Source organism: Haliotis rubra, unplaced genomic scaffold (assembly GCF_003918875.1).
Source record: "Haliotis rubra isolate DU_JTF1 unplaced genomic scaffold, ASM391887v1 Scf451, whole genome shotgun sequence".
Taxonomy (NCBI): Eukaryota; Metazoa; Mollusca; class Gastropoda; order Lepetellida; family Haliotidae; genus Haliotis; species Haliotis rubra.
Genome location: NW_025767137.1, coordinates 230,112 through 247,622, shown reverse-complemented (window position 1 = coordinate 247,622; position 17,511 = coordinate 230,112). Strand labels below are relative to the sequence as shown.

General features: G+C 41.3%; 1 protein-coding gene across 1 annotated transcript; it reads right to left on the bottom strand.

Annotated features, from left to right (window-relative positions):
• Positions 1 to 1,254: 1,254 nt before the first annotated feature.
• On the bottom strand, positions 1,255 to 16,467 carry LOC124289928 (epidermal growth factor receptor-like). Its single transcript, XM_046726599.1, has 5 exons — positions 16,330 to 16,467; positions 10,906 to 11,250; positions 9,707 to 9,859; positions 3,907 to 4,013; positions 1,255 to 1,949 (listed from the first exon to the last, which is right to left on the bottom strand). Exons 1-5 carry the CDS (start codon positions 16,436 to 16,438, stop codon positions 1,830 to 1,832), a joined length of 834 nt encoding a protein of 277 aa, XP_046582555.1. The 5' UTR covers positions 16,439 to 16,467; the 3' UTR covers positions 1,255 to 1,829.
• Between the last annotated feature and the right edge of the window lie 1,044 nt (positions 16,468 to 17,511).

The following is a 17,511-nucleotide window of genomic DNA, read 5'->3' as shown; positions in this document are numbered from 1 at the left end:
ACAGGACGTCTTGAAGCGGTCTTCAGTTGTACGTCATTTCAATGTCCACCAAAGCGCCATATCTCGTTTACTGAATTGTCATAGCCGCCTCAATTTAACCCGATATCGTCCGAGAGTGAGTGAGTGAGTTTAGTTGCACGCCACGCTCAGCAACATTCCAGTTATATGGCGGCGGTCTGTAAATAATCGAGTCTGGACCAGACAATCCAGTGATCAACAGCGTGAGCATCGATCTATGCAACTGGGAAACAATGACACGTTTCAACCAAGTTGATCCCGTTAGTCGTCTCTTACAAAAAGCATGGGTTGTATGAAGACCAATTCTAACCCGGATCTTCACGTGTCGACATCACGTGTATTGGTGCAGGACTAACAAAGCAAAAAGGTCAGCGAGTCTGACCACCCGATCCCGTTAGTCACCTCTTACGGCAAGCATGGGTTGGTGAAGATCAATTCTATCCCGGATCTTCACGGTTCCGAGAATTGGAACACCAAGCGTTCCTGTACAAGGTCTTTCACCTGCGTTATCGACATATTACTGGCACCGAGACTACAGGACATATGCCTGGCTACAGGAGTGTATCGGACCAAACAATCACGAATCATCTTCAAGCGGTGGAAATTAGATCCCAAAGATGCATTTGTCAATGTACTGAGACGTTTTCATCAACGACAACGTATGATTTACATATGTAACGAAACCACACAGGCATGGAATCTGACAATGTGAGTGAGTTGGGCTTTACGCCGTTTTTAGCAATATTCCAGCAACATCACGGCGGGGAACACCGGAAATGGGCTTCACACATTGTAACCATGTGGGAGATCGAACCCGTGACGAGCGAACGCTTTAACCACAAGGCTACCCCACCGCCCCATGTAGAGAAGTGATGACAACACACGGTCAAACCAGGTGCTGACTGGAACTGCCCCTCCGTGGACTTACGCGTCTTTAGACAGAACAGTCATTATTGCCATTTTGTGTCCATAATATCTGCCTTTCACCATGTTAGGTGTCATCCTCGTGTTCATAATATTAAATAAAATATGCACATTGTTTAAACTCAGTAATCTTTTCAGAGCCTATGCGTTTCTTTTTGTAAATAGTGTAATATGACCTTTCGTGCCATATTAAGTCATGTATGAAATGAGGCCAGCGTCGCTCTGTAATCTGGCTTACTGTTATATTTGAATATATCATAAAAATATAATTTGGCCTCTGATTGTCCTGAATAAATCAAATTAAGTCAAACGTCATGTAATAAAAATATTTATTTATTTTTGAAAAAGCATTCTCATTTCAAATAACAGAAACAAGCTTCGTGAAAATCTCAAGAATCATGAGTTCACATAGTTTTAGCCCAGTATCTGCAATTAAAATTAGAAGTAAAACAATTAAGCTACTCACCGGTCATTAATGTTATTATACAGAATTGCATCTTACAATCTGACAACATTAATTGAGTTGGGAACCACACGGGTAGCGAGAATTATCGCCCTTCGAGATATCAATAATTATTAATGATATCTGTATAAAATTACAAGATGTCATTAAGCACATTACTTATTTATATCTGTAAATCACATTCTTAGATCGTTAATCTATTCTACGATATCAGCAATTCTTTTCAAGATATCATTAATATGCTTCAGATACATGAATTTCATTGCTGATATTTATGATTATCTCTATTCGAGATATCTTGAATTTTTACAAGATATCTTCAATTCAAGATATCTCTAATTAAATTCATCTTTAAAGCAATTGAAGATATCAGTAATTTAGAAATAAATGTGGAAACGGCTTGCCAAACGGGTTGCTGAATACACTAATGTCTGTGATATCTTCCTCTGTACCAGGGGTTCCGTAGACATCTTCTGCCGTGTCGATAGTATGCGTTAGGACAGTGGCTCAAACACACGCCGTCCAGTTCAAAATCCTTGCACGTCTGGGAGAAACAAAAGGAACATGAAACTAATGCATATCAATTTCACTGGAAAACAAGAAGACATGATCATCAATATCCCCCGCCACAGTGTTCTGGTCCTATTTTGACAACTATCCATTCTTCCTACAAATAACGATACATAAGCTGTTAAGTAAGAAAATCAGTTCGCATTGGGGATAACGTGCACTAAGTCAAGAAACGCATGACAAGGACCATAACTCTGTAAAGAATCGTAACACGGTGTCTGTTTTCGAACTCCATCAAGGCATTTGTGTCCTGAAAATACATACCACGTTTGGTTATCACTATATATAACGGTTTTTGAGAAAATCTGCCCCCGTTGGGGATTATGTGCACTAAGTGAAGAAACGCATGACAAGGGCCATAACTCTGTAACAAATTGTAACCTTTTTTTTTTCGAACTACATCAAGGCATTCATGTCCTGAAAACACAGACCAAATTTGGTTTCCCTATCCAGTGACCGAAATTACGGCCTGCCCGCTTGCCCGATATTTTACATACCCCCTTTTGGAAGCTTCGTATGTATAACACGCGAGAAGATATATTTGAGGTGGGTATCGCTCTAAACTTTCGCTATTAAAATGTTTCAGAAAATATATCATTTTGATGATGTAAACCGATAATGGAATTACGAGTTTAACAGGCTCTTTTCAAATGTCACAGGCTGGGGATGTGACTGAGTATTTAATTTCATGCTTGTGGTTTTTTAATTTGCTGAATTAATTCACATTTGAAACAATGATACTTGTTTGGTTTTGTAGAAAAATGCAATTTATTAGTCAAAAGTGCGGGCAGGCAACTTTCAAGACAGGCAGGCAACATTTATTGGTCACCTGCCCGACTGTCTGGTTGAGTTTGAAAATATTTCGATCACTGTCCCTATCTATAGCGTTTTTTAGAGAAAATCTGCCCCATCATCTCGGACGGACGGAGCTCAAACCTACATCCCTCTCCCACTTCGAGGCGGGGGATAATACACCTTCTTTTCTTTAATTTTAATTCACTGGTTCGTTCACTAGATTCCAGAAGCAAATTACTTTATAACGGTTCTGTGGTTCCTTCGAGTAACAAAATTACTTTCTACTGGATTGGTCACAGTTTCACAGGAACACAACACTCATACTGGTTCTGTGACAGGTTTGGGTAACCGTTTCTCTGTTCTGGTTCTGTGACAGGTTTGGGTAACCGTTTCTCTGTTCTGGTTCTGTGACAGCTTTGGGTAACCGTTTCTGTTTTTGTGACTGTTTCTCGAAACGTGCTACTTTGTGGTAGCTCTCAGACTGTCATGATTCCGACAAAGACAGTACTTTTTACTGGTTCTGTGACTGTTACTGAGTAACGTTTTACTGGGTCGGTCACAGATTCCGAGACACGTGAAGATCCGGGTTAGAATTGGTCTTAAGTACCCCACGCTTGTCGTAAGAGGCGACTAACGGGATCGGGTGGTCAGGCTCGCTGACGTGGTTGACACATATTATCGTATCCCTATTGCGTTGTTCGATGCTCATGATGTTGATTGTCTGGTCGACATTCGATTATTTACAGACCGCCGCCAGAACAGCTGGAATATTGCTGAGTGCGGCGTTAAACAACAAACAAACCAAAACCGAGATTCTGAGAAATACATTGCTATATACTGGTTCCCAGACTGCTACGCGAAGGTTTCACTCTTGGTTCTGTGACAATGAAAATGTCTCTATTTCTTGGTTCTGTGACATTGAAAATGCCTCTATATATTGGTTCTGTGACAATGAAATGACTCTATATATTGGTTCTGTGACATGAAAATGCCTCTATTTCTTGGTTCTGTGACATTGAAAATGCCTCTATTTCTTGGTTCTGTGACACTGAAAATGTCTTTATTTCTTGGTTCTTTGACAATGAAAATACCTCTATATACTGGTTCAGTGACCAATGACATCCCCAGCGTCTTACCTCACACTGGGTGGGAGATGGTCCCCAGCACCCCCCGGCGCACTGATGGTGACAGCATCCAGCTCCGTACCAGAAGCATCTCTGAGGGCAGCGAGAGGGACACACATCTACAAACACAACAGTTTTGTGAACGTCAAACTATCAGATACTGTGATTCTTCGTGTTACAAGATCTATAGCCGATGCGTATATGGATAGGTTCAAAGAAAAGATTAAAATTGATACTATGGCAAGAATGGAACCTAGATTGGAGACAAGAACCCCTTAAACTGCTTGGAATTAAGGTTTCTTTGGATTTGAATGAAATGATCGACATTAATTATGAAAGCAAAGTTAGACAATGTGAAACATTAATGGCAATATGGTCAGCTCGTAATTTAACTCCAATGGGTAAAAAGACCATTCTTAAATCACTGATACTTCCAAAACTTAATCATCTGTTTTCCTCACTTCCAAACCCACCTGACATTGTTATTGACAAATTTCAAGGAAATGTTTTAACTTCATGTGGAGTAATAAACCTGACAAGATCAAACTATCTCAAATCATTTGTGATACAGCAGATAGGCGAATAAAATGCCTCAAAATAGGAGAGACTATATACCCAAAAAAATGAGCTATGTTAAGACGCGCCTTTACTTCCAAGGTTAAGTGGAAACACCTGTTCTTTGTACATACCCCTTGTGTCAAGAACCATAGTGTTTATGAAATCACGAGTAAACAACAAAACGCACGTCTCTTTTCCAACAAAGATCTAATACACAATTGGTGGTTGTTTATAGAGGGTTTGAACAGAGCTAGTGCAACTAACACTGATATCATGTCTCAATCAGTTTGGCTTAATGATAACATACAGGTGGGATATAAAACAATCTTTATAGAAAAATAGTATAAATAGGTGTAAGATACATAAACATTTTATTGACGAAAAGGGACTCCTTTCACTCCTAATAATGGTTCATTTATATAGCGCCAAACTCCACACCAGGTGTGCTCATAGAGCTAACAATCAATAAGGCATTATTGAAGTCCATAGACCTTTTTTGTAGAGAAGGGTTGACGACAGCTTAAGTTCATCAGGTAGAGAATTCCAGTTGACCGATGCCATGTTCTGGTAAGACTTGTAGCCAAATGATTTGAGGTTCCACTTTGGTACACAGAGCAGATTAGACGAGGATGAACGCAGAGTTCTTGTTGGCATGTAAGGAGACAGGAGTTCTTGAAGATACGCAGGTGCAATACCATGAGTGGACTGATAAGCAAGTGTAAGGATCTTATAGTCAATGCGAGTTTCAATAGGCAGCCAGTGAAGAGACATCAGGATGAGAGTGATGCGGCAATGTTTAGGTTGGAGAGTAACTATGCGGGCAGCTGTGTTCTGGATTCGTTGAAGCTTTTTGATGGACTCTTGTGAAGCTGCAACCAACAAGCTGTTGCAAATAGTCAAGTCGTGAGAGAATCAGTGTTCTCACCAGGGCAGCCGCAGCATCCTGTGTCAGGAGATGTCTGATCTGTCCAATGTTGTGCAGATGGAAGTAACATTTTCTGCATACATACGCAATCTGGTTCTTCATGGTGAGGTCAGATTGCAGTAGGACGCCAAGATGTCTGACATATGAAGAAGGCTGAATGAATTTGGTATACAAAGAGAACAATACAAGACCGAGAACCGATCCATGTGGTACACCACAAAGAAGCATAGCTTCCTCGGACTAAGCATTATGAACAGCAACAGATTGAGTCCTGTTTGATAAGTAGGTCCTAAACCATAGAAGAGCCGTATCATTTAATCCGTACTGTAACTGAAGTCTTGATAGAAGTGTCTGGTGATCCACCGTATGAGTTCCCCCTGTCAACGCTCCACTGCAAATTATTAACAACACGGAGCAGAGCTGTTTCCGTGGTGTGGAATGACCTATAGGCAGACTGGAATTTGTGATAGAGGTCATGTTTACTCAAGTGCTGTCTAAGTTGCACCTTCACAACTCTTTCAAGTACCTTGGAGAAGAATCGTGGTGGTGGTGGAATTGGGTTTAACGTCGTGCTTGAGAATATTTGCTCATATGACGACGTGCATGCGTGTGTATGTGTATGTGCGGCTGCTTGTACTAGCCCAGACTTAAGCTGGTTTTATAGTGCTAGCCCACTGAGATACCATGCCGCAGTGAAGCATGAATATCCCACTCAGACACATTATACTGACTCCGAGCCGACCAGTCCTTGTTGTACCCATTAATGCCGAGCGCCAGGCAGGAACCAACAAGTACCATATTTTAACGTCTGTTTGTATGACGCGGTCGGGGATTGAACCCGCGACCTTCCGCACTCCGGGCGGACGCTCTAACCACTACACCACGGAGGCGGTCGGAGAAGAATGGAAGGTTAGACACCGGCCTATAGTTAATGAAACAGGTCGAGTCTAAGCCAGGTTTTTCAGCAAAGGCTTCACAATTGCATGCTTGAAACAACCAGGAACAGTCCCACATTTCAAGCTAAAGTTGACAATCTGAGTTAACACAGAAAGTAAGATGTCAAAATATTTCAAGACATATTTAGTAGTGGCTAGATCAAGAACACACGTTGAGCCCTTTGCTTGTCTGATGATGCAGCGAACCTGTTCCCCAGTGAGCAGGTCGAAGGAATACAAAATCTCATCTTGAAAGAGTGCACCAGTTACAGCAATTGATTCAGGAGAAAATTCGTGTCTAATCTTCTCAATCTTAGAAGAAAAAAAACTTGCCAAAGTCATTTGCAAGGGTAAAATCATCTTCCACATTAGGTAGAGTAGTGTTTGATGTCTTTCCAAGTAAGGAAAATAGATGAGTAAAGGAACCTTTGGGATTATGCTGATTGGATAATACACCATCATTGTAAAGTCTTGACTTTGTATCACGAATCAGTTGGTTTAATTCATTACGAGCCATGTTGTACAACTGCCGATAAATATCAAGCCTGGTTTTTCTCCACTTGGGTTCTGCTCTGCGCCTATGGGTTTTAGCGAGAAGTATCTGATCATTGTACCACTGTGGTTCATGCCTGAGTCGCCTGTGGGTTTTAGCGAGAAGTATCTGATTATTGCACCACTGTGGTTCATGCCTGAGTCGCCTGTGGGTTTTAGCGAGAAGTATCTGATCATTGTACCACTGCGGTTCATGCCTGAGTCGCCTGTGGGTTTTAGAGAGAAGTATCTGATCATTGTACCACTGTGGTTCATGCCTGAGTCGCCTGTGGGTTTTAGCGAGAAGTATCTGATCATTGTACCACTGTGGTTCATGCCTGAGTCGCCTGTGGGTTTTAGCGAGAAGTATCTGATCATTGTACCACTGTGGTTCATGCCTGAGTCGCCTGTGGGTTTTAGCGAGAAGTATCTGATCATTGTACCACTGCGGTTCATGCCTGAGTCGCCTGTGGGTTTCAGAGAGAAGTATCTGATCATTGTACCACTGTGGTTCATGCCTGAGTCGCCTGAATCTTGTGACACAAGGGACATGAGAATCCAAGAGTTGAACCAGTGTTGTGCTATAGAGATCAGCAAGTGAATTCACATCCTATGGAGGCTCTGTGAGCAACTGTGAAGACTGAAGATGCGAAGCAAAGTCATCACGGGAAACAAGCCTACGGTTTCTACACTGAACATCAACAGGTTTCTCAGCTGGTTTGAGAAAATTGAGTTCTACAACAATCCAAAAGTGATCAGATGATTGTCTATCTTCAACAAGGATGTTTTGCACCACATCTTCTTTATGCCGAGCAACTATCCAATCAAGTATGTGACCGTTCCTGTGAGTAGGTTAAAAACAAGCTGGGTAAGACCATGTGACTCCAGCAGCTTGACACATTTCTTGGTTTACATGCACAGTCATAATGAATGTTAAAATCACCCGTCAATAGCAAGTTTCCATTTTTCAAAGTGATTTTATCCAGTAGTTTTGAAAAATCATCATAAAACTGGCCAAAGGAAGACTTGTTTGCCTTTGATGGCGGTGACCTATATAGGCAGAACAAGCGTAGTGCTTGACTAGTTACTGTTAATAATGTTTCCATCATTTCAAAAGAAGAAAATTAATATGTGGAAGTTCTATATACTACCAAGTTCAAGAGTGTTTTATAAATAACAGCCAAACCTCCTCCAGAAGAATGTTCGCGTGGAACATGTTGAAAAGAGTATGCAGAAGAAGTCATTTCCTTAATCTTAGTCCTATAGAGACTTTTGTGAGCTAAACTCCAAACTACAAAGATTATTTAGGCATTATACAATCTATTAAACACTACTGTAGACCTGAAACAAAATATGCTAAAAAATGAACACAATTGCATACCCTTTACTACCATTTCACATTGCTCATTTATTGAAACTCAGACAGGGTCATAATTTTTTGACAAACATTCATACAAATCAGTGTAAAAGCCAAAATTTCGCGAAATGGGAAAATATAATATCCCATGATATCAACGACAGAGAACACACAAGCTATAATTTATTAGTGTTTCAATGCACAGATTCTACCACGTTTCAATGGTTCCAGCATCAGATTTTGCATAATATCTTACCCACAAATTCTCGCCTTTATAAAATGGGAAGCCTTGAAAGCGATTTATGCAGCTATTGTTCTACAGAAAGGGAATCTATATTCCATTTGTTCTGGGAATGCCATTATATGGCATTCGGTGTGGAATGATTTGAAAACTTGGCTGCTATCAGAAGTTAAGATTATAAATCTATCAAAACAAATTGTTTTCCTTGGCTATACCCAAAGAAATAATAACCCACTTAACATCATCACATTAATAACAAAACATATATATTAACCAGAAGATCACAAAAAGAAAGTGCCAGAAAAAAAAGAAACCCAAAGGGAGCTAACCCAAAACTAACTAATTATGCAGCCTCCATAAATTCAAATATCGACATGTTTTATAAGTACTGGTCAAGTTCCCATTTACTTTTTTGTTAGTTATTAAGAATTGTAATGCGTATGCGCTACTGCAAATAATGCAACAAATGTTTTTAACAAAATATAAAAAAGAATTAATAAAAACAGATTAAAATTTAAAAAATTACCAAAGACCCCATAAAGGAAACATCCTCACAAACTGATCATGGTCGGCACACTGCACAATGATGCAGGTATACTGTCTGTCTGACGGTCACAATTACATGTTCACCATCCCTGGTAACACGCACGTAACAGTACAGCGATGAATGTGTAAATGTCAAAAGTTGAAGATATCACAATACAGAGCAATGATCATATATTACATGATACTGTCATGTCACGAAATAACTACGTATCAAATGTCAAAATGATACACGCGAAAATGTATGGACTTTTTTAATAAATATTACTGCCGTGTGATGTGTCAGATCTGAATCCCGTGAAAGTACGTGTTAGATACAATATTGCACACTTCTCTTACATTCGACTTCATTTTAATCATTATCGCACTTAACTGTACAACAAATCAATATATAGTTTGGCAAAAGATAAGCATGATGAATATTTCCAATCCGGCCAATAAATACTCGAAACCACGAAAAGAATGATCCGAGTAACGAGAAAGAATAGACGTTTCGAAAAAATAAGGGAAAGAAAAGAAAGTCAAGAAATATATAAGTAGAAATTTCTGGTTTTAAACGAAAGAAAGCAGGTGAAAAAAGAAATAACTAGGAAACAAACGAATCCATCAAATAATGAAAAATATAATAACGAGAAATTTCGTTTTAGAAAAAAAGCACAAATTTATACTAGCAAAGTGGTACTATAGCACATCCGTATGTCACAATCTATTCTATCCCTTACCATAATGCCGGGCGACGGGAGGTTCATGCTGAAAGGTGACAGTCCCGGGATGCCTGCTTTCCCTGCCTCGGACTATCTGGTCCCAGTCTCTTGTTATCTCTACCCGAATGTCCGGTAGGTTTAGAAAAAAGATAACCTTTCCGTTTGTGATCTCTGTGAAGTAAGACGTTTTCTGAGCACAGTGTGTCATTGTCATTACAGTGAGTGAGTATGTTTTTTGGCCGCTTTTAGTAATATTCCAGCAATATGACGGCGTGGTACACCAGAAACGGGCTTCACACATGGTACCAATGTGGGAATCGAATCCGGGTCTTGAGCGGGACGAAAGGACGCTTTAAACATTAACCGCTCCTTCTCTTTACACCTCGGAGGAAAGGTTCGTCCAAACTCGATTTTTTACCGATCGCCTTCATATAGCTATAATAATACTGGGTGCATCGTAATGCAATACACGAAAGTTTACAAAATGTAGGCTTAATGTTCTGCAAACACATTAGTCTGTCATACAGACCCTGAAACAAATTTATCCAAGAAAGCCCATGAGAGTCTAGAATATGTGGCAAGTCTACATGTACACATAAAACACTCAAAAGCTACCCGTGCCTGCCGTAAGAGTGAGTGGTGAGTTTAGGCTTACGCCGCTTTTAGCAATATTCCAGCAATATCACGGCGGGGGACACCAGAAATGGGTTTCACACATTGTACCCATGTGGGGAATGGAGCCCGGGTTTCGTCGTGACGAGCGAACCACAACCACAAGGCTACCCTCACGCACTAATTATAGAAAGATAGAAGCTTCACACTGGAATTGTGATCATGTGAACATCCATGAAGAGACCTGACCCATCCTTGCCGTTGTGCAGCTGTAACTATTAGCCCACCCCATCATGTGACACCTTCACTGACCCGTGAGGCGATGGGTTAGTCCAGCGGTTAAAGCGTCCGCTCGTCACGCAGAAAGCTCGGGTTCGAGTCCCCACGTAGGTACAATGTGTGAAGCCTATTTCTGGTGTCCCCCGCCGTGATATTGCTGGAATATTACTAAAAGCGGGGTAAAGCTAAACTCACTGGCACGTACAACGCGACTGTGCCGCGAATACATTGGCGTCATATTTCAGTGTCATAGCATAGGACGAAACATTGCTTGAACGTCACGCCTTATTACTGTTTCAAGAACCCTACAGGAAGCTTCCATTTACCTTTCAACCGGGGAATTCGTACTGCCGTAAAGTTAGTAAGCAGCACAGCCAGCCCATAGTGGTCGCCATGAAACGTGAATGTCGAGTTTCCCCTGATCACTTCTAGTCTCGGCAGGTTCAGCTCAAAGTGTCCATCCGCACGCGCGATCAGTACGTAACCTCGGACGTACCGTATGTTACGCAGGAAGTTAAGGTCGTAGTTGATGTTGTCGTCGGTAAGCCACGTAATGATGAGGTTGCCGTCCACGTAGGTACAGTTGGTGTATGTCTGTATCATATCCCTGTACCACCAGCTCGGAGAGCCAGATGTAGACAGCTGCATGGATGATCGTCCCCCAGAACACACTGCAAGGAGTAGTATAGTAATGGGTGAGTTTGTTTTATTACCCCTACGGGTGAGGAGATCCCGAGTAATATCTTTTTGATATTTGCACAGTGTGCAATTTAGTGATTCTCGACGTTGATTGGTTGATCGTATATTTGTACATTTTCATTGGATGCCGGAACTACTTTCACACACTACGTTCATTCATAAAGTTTCATCGATTCATTGATAAATTGACCGTGATGTAATCGCACTTATTCGAGATTTAAAAACAGAACAAAAACAACATACAGATTTTGATGCTAATTTAATGTTTTATTTCATACTTCATTAACAATACAGCGTCGTCTACTTAACATGTTTTGTAATAAAAAAATGTCTAAAATTGATATTCATAAAGTCGTCTTTGTAAACAAACATGGCTACCCAGTTAACGCCAATCAAAGTCAATGACCTGGTCAAGGTGGACGGAGACATTACAGGACGTGTAACAAGAATAACACAACCGCTAAATTCCTTGAGAAATGGAAGTTGCAAGGTACAGACTGAAAGTGTTGCCGGAAACAATCTCGAGCGAGTCGGCTTCTCACCAAAGTCCCCACCTGCCCCAGAGTGTCATAAATGACTTGCTACAAGATGATTTTTTTCCCCCCAATCGAAAACAAACTTTTGACAGGTTTGTTCCTGTTTATGACCATGACGTTGATAACTTCTTGGCTGCGAACAAAAATGAAAACACAATGAAAAAGACAAAATTGGACATGAATCTTGTTTATAGATTTCTTCGCGAGAGTCTTAATGATCCAAGACAACTTGAAGACATTGCCCCCCATGAACTGAACACTATCCTATGTAAAGTTTTCATATCGGCAAGAAAATTTGATGGTTCGGAGTATGAACCGTCTTCCCTCCGGGGAATAAAGGGTAGCGTTGAACGCTATTTGAAGCGTAATGGGTAGTCACATGTGTTAGCCGAGTCAATGCATTTAATGAAACTGAGGGAGGTTTTGAAATCAAAACTCAAGTCATCAAAAAAACAAGGTAAAGGAAACCTACCATTCCGTGCTGATCCTGTATCCGACACTGAATTATAGAAACTCCGTGAATGTGGCCAACTAGGCACCAGCACGCCAGATTCCATTTTAAACACATTATGGTGGAACAACACGGTTTATTTTGGCTTGAGATCGGCGACCCCGCACAGGCGTATGCAATGGGGTGATGTAACACTAAAAGTTGATTCACAGAACCGAGAATATCTCCAGTATATTGAACGGCAGTCAAAAACCCGTCAGGGTGACCAGTCTCGTGATCTTGCTCCTAAAGCATGGGCACAACCTGGGGATCTGTGTTGTCCAGTCGCTGTTTACAAGTCGTACCGTGCCTTGAGACCACAAAACTTCTCCAATGATGATCATCCATTCTATTTGGCAACAAACACCCAGTTTGGGGTACGAACCGGGAATACTTGGTTTAAACGTCAACCGGTTGGCAGAAATAAACTGGGATCACTGATGAAAACAATGGCAAGTAAAGCAGGGCTTTCTAATTACAAACGGTTGACAAACCATAGCGCCAGGAAACGCATGATTCAAACTTTGTCTGACAAAGGTGTTCCAGCTCACCAGATCATGCAAGTGTCAGGGCACAAAAACGTTCAATCCATCAACAGTTATTCCACAATGAATGAGAAACAACACCAAAACATCAACAGACTTCTGTCGTCCAACTGTGATTCCACACCACGTGACACAGGCCTGTTTCTCCATTGCCTACAAAATGCACCAAAGCCTCAGTCGAATCAGTCCTAATCAGTCATGTCCCAGATGAATTAAGTTTCCCATGATATCCATGCTGTTCTACTCTTTTTTCTGTTCCAATTTACGGTGGAGTATTCAACTTCACTATTTCAAATGATTCTTCTTTCAACCAACCACCTGCACCGAAACGGCGTATTTTGCCTGTTGTCGACTCGGACTCGGACTAAAGTTGGAGTTATCGTTCCTGTCAAGGACACTGACGCGAGCCAAAACTAGGTCAAAGTCAAAATGTTGACAAACGTTAATAATTGTGAACCGTCTTCTTAGAAAAAAGTTCACCATTCCTGCGTTTTATTCTTCTATTGCAGATTTTCACTGTTGTATCAGTTAACGTTGAAAAAAATTGACAGGTTTTTGCTGTTTTGTATCCAACCACAGCCACCCACTTTCTGTCACGAGTTGATCTAGGCTACACATTTGCGATCTACGACTAACTATTAAATATGCGAGTGTACTCGTTAAAAATAAACTTAATGTTTACAGGGGGGTGTGGGTAATAGAATCGTCATGAAACGAATTTGGAAACTGATGAATTGTGTTGTTTTTCATACCGTTTTCTACAGTACTATATTGGGGTTCGTATGCGATTCCATTAGGCGTGAGCCGTTTGGTTTCCTCTGCGCATTAATACGGATCAGCTGATTACGTTGTAAACACATAACGAGGTGCGGCTTTGAGTTCATAAGTACTGGTTTCTCGGTTTAATTACAGAATGGGTAATAAAAAAATAACCCACGAGGTACGAGTGATTACGGGAAATATGTCCCTCGTGAAATTAATGTTCAAGTCCCTCGATAACTAGCCCGAGCTTTACGAGAGGAACATTAATTTCACGAGGGACATATTTCCCGTAATCACTCGTACCTCGTGGGTTATTCTCTAATTATTTAATAATAATAATAATAGTATACACAAAGGCAAACGTTACTGTGATTGACCTGAAGTTATATACATATGTGATTTAACAACTGATATTTTTATGATCAGACTTTTTTAATATTCCAAGAAAATAATCCCACAACAGGATTGCAAATGGAACATGGGGCGCGGTGGGCAAGCTGGCTAAGGTGCCAGGCTAGTGATCCACCGAGGTTGAGGTGTCGGGATCGAGCCCACCTGTGACCAGGTGTAAAAACCTTGGAGTCAACTGTGTGTGCAGACTCTTTCAGTGTTGTCACAACCCCTAGTGTACAGTACACAACCCTGTGCACTTAAAGAACCCACGAATTCGTTGGTATATGACCAAATGGTGGCCACATGAATACGTGCAAACACCTAGTTGAGGGTACAGCAACGTGCAGTGAACTTGGACAAACTACTGTGACTATGTGTCCCAGTCCACCCAGCTGTGAATGGGTATATCGTTAGGATGAGAAAGCCACAATAACCCGATGCGCCTAGTGGTTGCAAGAGTTGTATACTCCCCAGGGAGTTGAGATTGATAATAAGATGTGCCGTTGAGATTGACATCCAGTGATCGAGGAAATACTACCAGCGCCTTGAGCATGCACTAGTTGCCTGGATATGTGCGCTATATAAATATTCTATAATAATAATTTTAAACTTTTCTGGCGGACACATGCTAATGAGGTCACAGTGAGAGAACGGTCAAAATGAAATTCACACAGAAAATAACGTGTATGTCCACCATGAGCATTGATGCATTGACGTTGATTACGTCTCCAATGGCTCGCCATCTTTCATGTTCAGTTAGCCGTGGCATAGAGAAATGCAAGCAGATTCTTCCAAATCGTCTAAACAATGATTTGGGTGACAATGATTAGAGGTTTAGAGCCATACTTTTAATGCCCTTTTCCCACAGACTTCTTGAAAGCACGAGAATATTAAAATGCGTCATACAAATTTTCTCATTTATACAAACAATTGTGCTGATCACACTTCTGATGGGTGAACATTTTGATCAAACTCACTTGCCTAGGGTGAGACCACATGTATCACGCGTGCTTCGTTGCGGGGCAGGACAGAAGTCCGAGAAACTTTCCGAAGTTAAGCTGCCAAACATGATCACCCATCGAATGAGTCTCCGTGACCAATGTTGCTTAACTTCAACTGATTGAGACCTGATCTCTATGCACAAGGCCACACACCACTTTTAGCAATATTCCAGCATTATCACGGCGAGAGACTCCAGAATTGGGCTTCACACATTGTTCCCATGTGGGGAATCGAACCTGGGTTTTCGGCGTGACGAGCGAACGCTTAACCACTAGGCTACATGTACTACACCGCCCCAGTATAGCAATGAACGGGTGTCAGCTAGTTTTGTACTGCGCTGCAAGCCGCAATATCACTGATCTATTATGGTGTCTTGTGTGTGAGAAAACTTTGGGGTCAATTACAACTCCAACGCATCACAACGTCGCAGCTCGATCGCCCTTCAGATAACAGCAAACAAACTAGGTCCACTTAAAAGCTTGCACAAAGCGATCTTGGCGTTTCGACGATCCCATAAGCTAATACTTTCACAAAAGGTACATACATTAAGAATACTTTGTCAGAGCTCACTCACTCACTCAGAGCTGCGGATAAGCTGTGTATTAGTTTAAACACACGCAATTAAATCACCATTACCCTATCAATTGTAAGTAGCTTGCTGTCATTCGCACGCTAAAGGTCAACACAATTCCATAACATCTCATTGAGGAACCAAGGTAGTTTGAATCTGTACTACCACTGAATTGTGCATTGCCAATTTGCGAACTGCTTTTGAAGTAAAATTTTACTTTTCATTATTTTGTATTGGTTTGTAAACATAGTTGATTTTTATAATACCATTGCCTATTTATAATATTTCTTTGTTGATTTCTTGGTAAAAGTGAAAAACGTTTGCTCGATAGTGGCAAAAATTGAACAAACACGAAATAGTTATTCGATGGTGATTTCTGGATAATATTTTGTTTTTGCCTATAACCTGCATGCACTTATAGTGTGTGTTTGGTTTAGTTTTACGCAGCTTTGAGCAATATTCCAACAATATCATGGCGGGAGACACCAGAAAATGGGCTTCACATATTGTACCCATGTGAGGAATCGAACCCGGGTTTCGGCGTGACGAGCAATCGCTTTAACCACTAGGCTACCCCAATGTTCCCTGCATGGTCGTATAGATGCATATACCAGGGGCGGTGGGGTAGCCTAGTGGTTAAAGCGATTGCTCGTCACGCCGAAGACCCACATGGATACATACTTATGTGTGAAGTCCATTTGTGGAGTCCATAAATGCGGCGTAAACAAAACTCACTCACTAGATGCTCATACCTGTATCATTCTCTGTGATGCCTGTGTCAGGGATGTCGTTCGATACCACCGCCACACCGTCAGCCGTCGTCGCAACCAATACCAACACCACCAATGTTAGAAGCATCATCGTGAGGTACTCAACTCCGCGAACACTGCAATGACGAAGAATACGTGCACACTCTATATACGTATTATCGTCGGCGACAGCAACCTTTTTATTTACCGTAATATCGTTTCTAGTTTGCAATTATCTAATTAACTGATAAGAACATCCGCTCCGAAATACCAACATCCGGCCTTATACACATTAGAAAATAGTTTTACATGCTCTTAAAAGGTTAACTGATTATATTGTGATGTGAAACGTGAGGGGAATTCATCTCTGAACGAATTATTGAGTTCATCACAATAAGATCATATGTAATTCGGTTATGAATATTTTATTGGCAAAGGAAATATGTTTAGAAGGTGAAATGGTATGTTTTAGGAGTGGAAACAGACATACCGTCACCAGAATGTCACGAGGTAATGGCAGCTTGTTGCAGTGATACATACCTAAAGGGAACCTTTGATTTTCATAATTCGGGGGCGTCACTGTTGGGGGTTATCATGTGTTGAGTGACTTACATTGAAAACCCCACGTTCCCTAACCCCGTCACCTCATGAAATCATTACATCCCATCGTACGGGCATGAGAAACATGGGTCAGACTGACTTGCTTGTGGGTGTGAAAACAGCACAGTTGTTCACGTGTTTTTGTATAGGGTCTGTAAGTCTCGTGAGGCGCTACTTCCGGTATTAAGCTGGTTCCCGGCTCCCTTCGCGCGCTCCAACTTGCGATATGCGAGATGGGGTCCAGCTTACTTCCGGTACCAGATTTCCGGTGACAAGTGTATATTCAAGAACCAGTTCTATGACTTTACTAGACCGGACCAAGTGTTCATTGTTTGTCACTGGGAGTACTAAGGTCTCGCGAAGTGCCGTGGCCTACTTACGGGCCCTATTGGGAGGTACCTGGAGTAACTATTTAATGTTTAGCGAGAGGAGGAGAGGAGAGAATAATTTTTATGATAATCAAGCCCCTGCTTTGCAGAAAACAAACTGAGCTTCCGTTTTTGGTGACAGCTGTCCACAGAATATTTTCATCAGAAAGAAAGTATTTACTGAACACCTGGCCATGTTGGAAATAATATTGAGTTC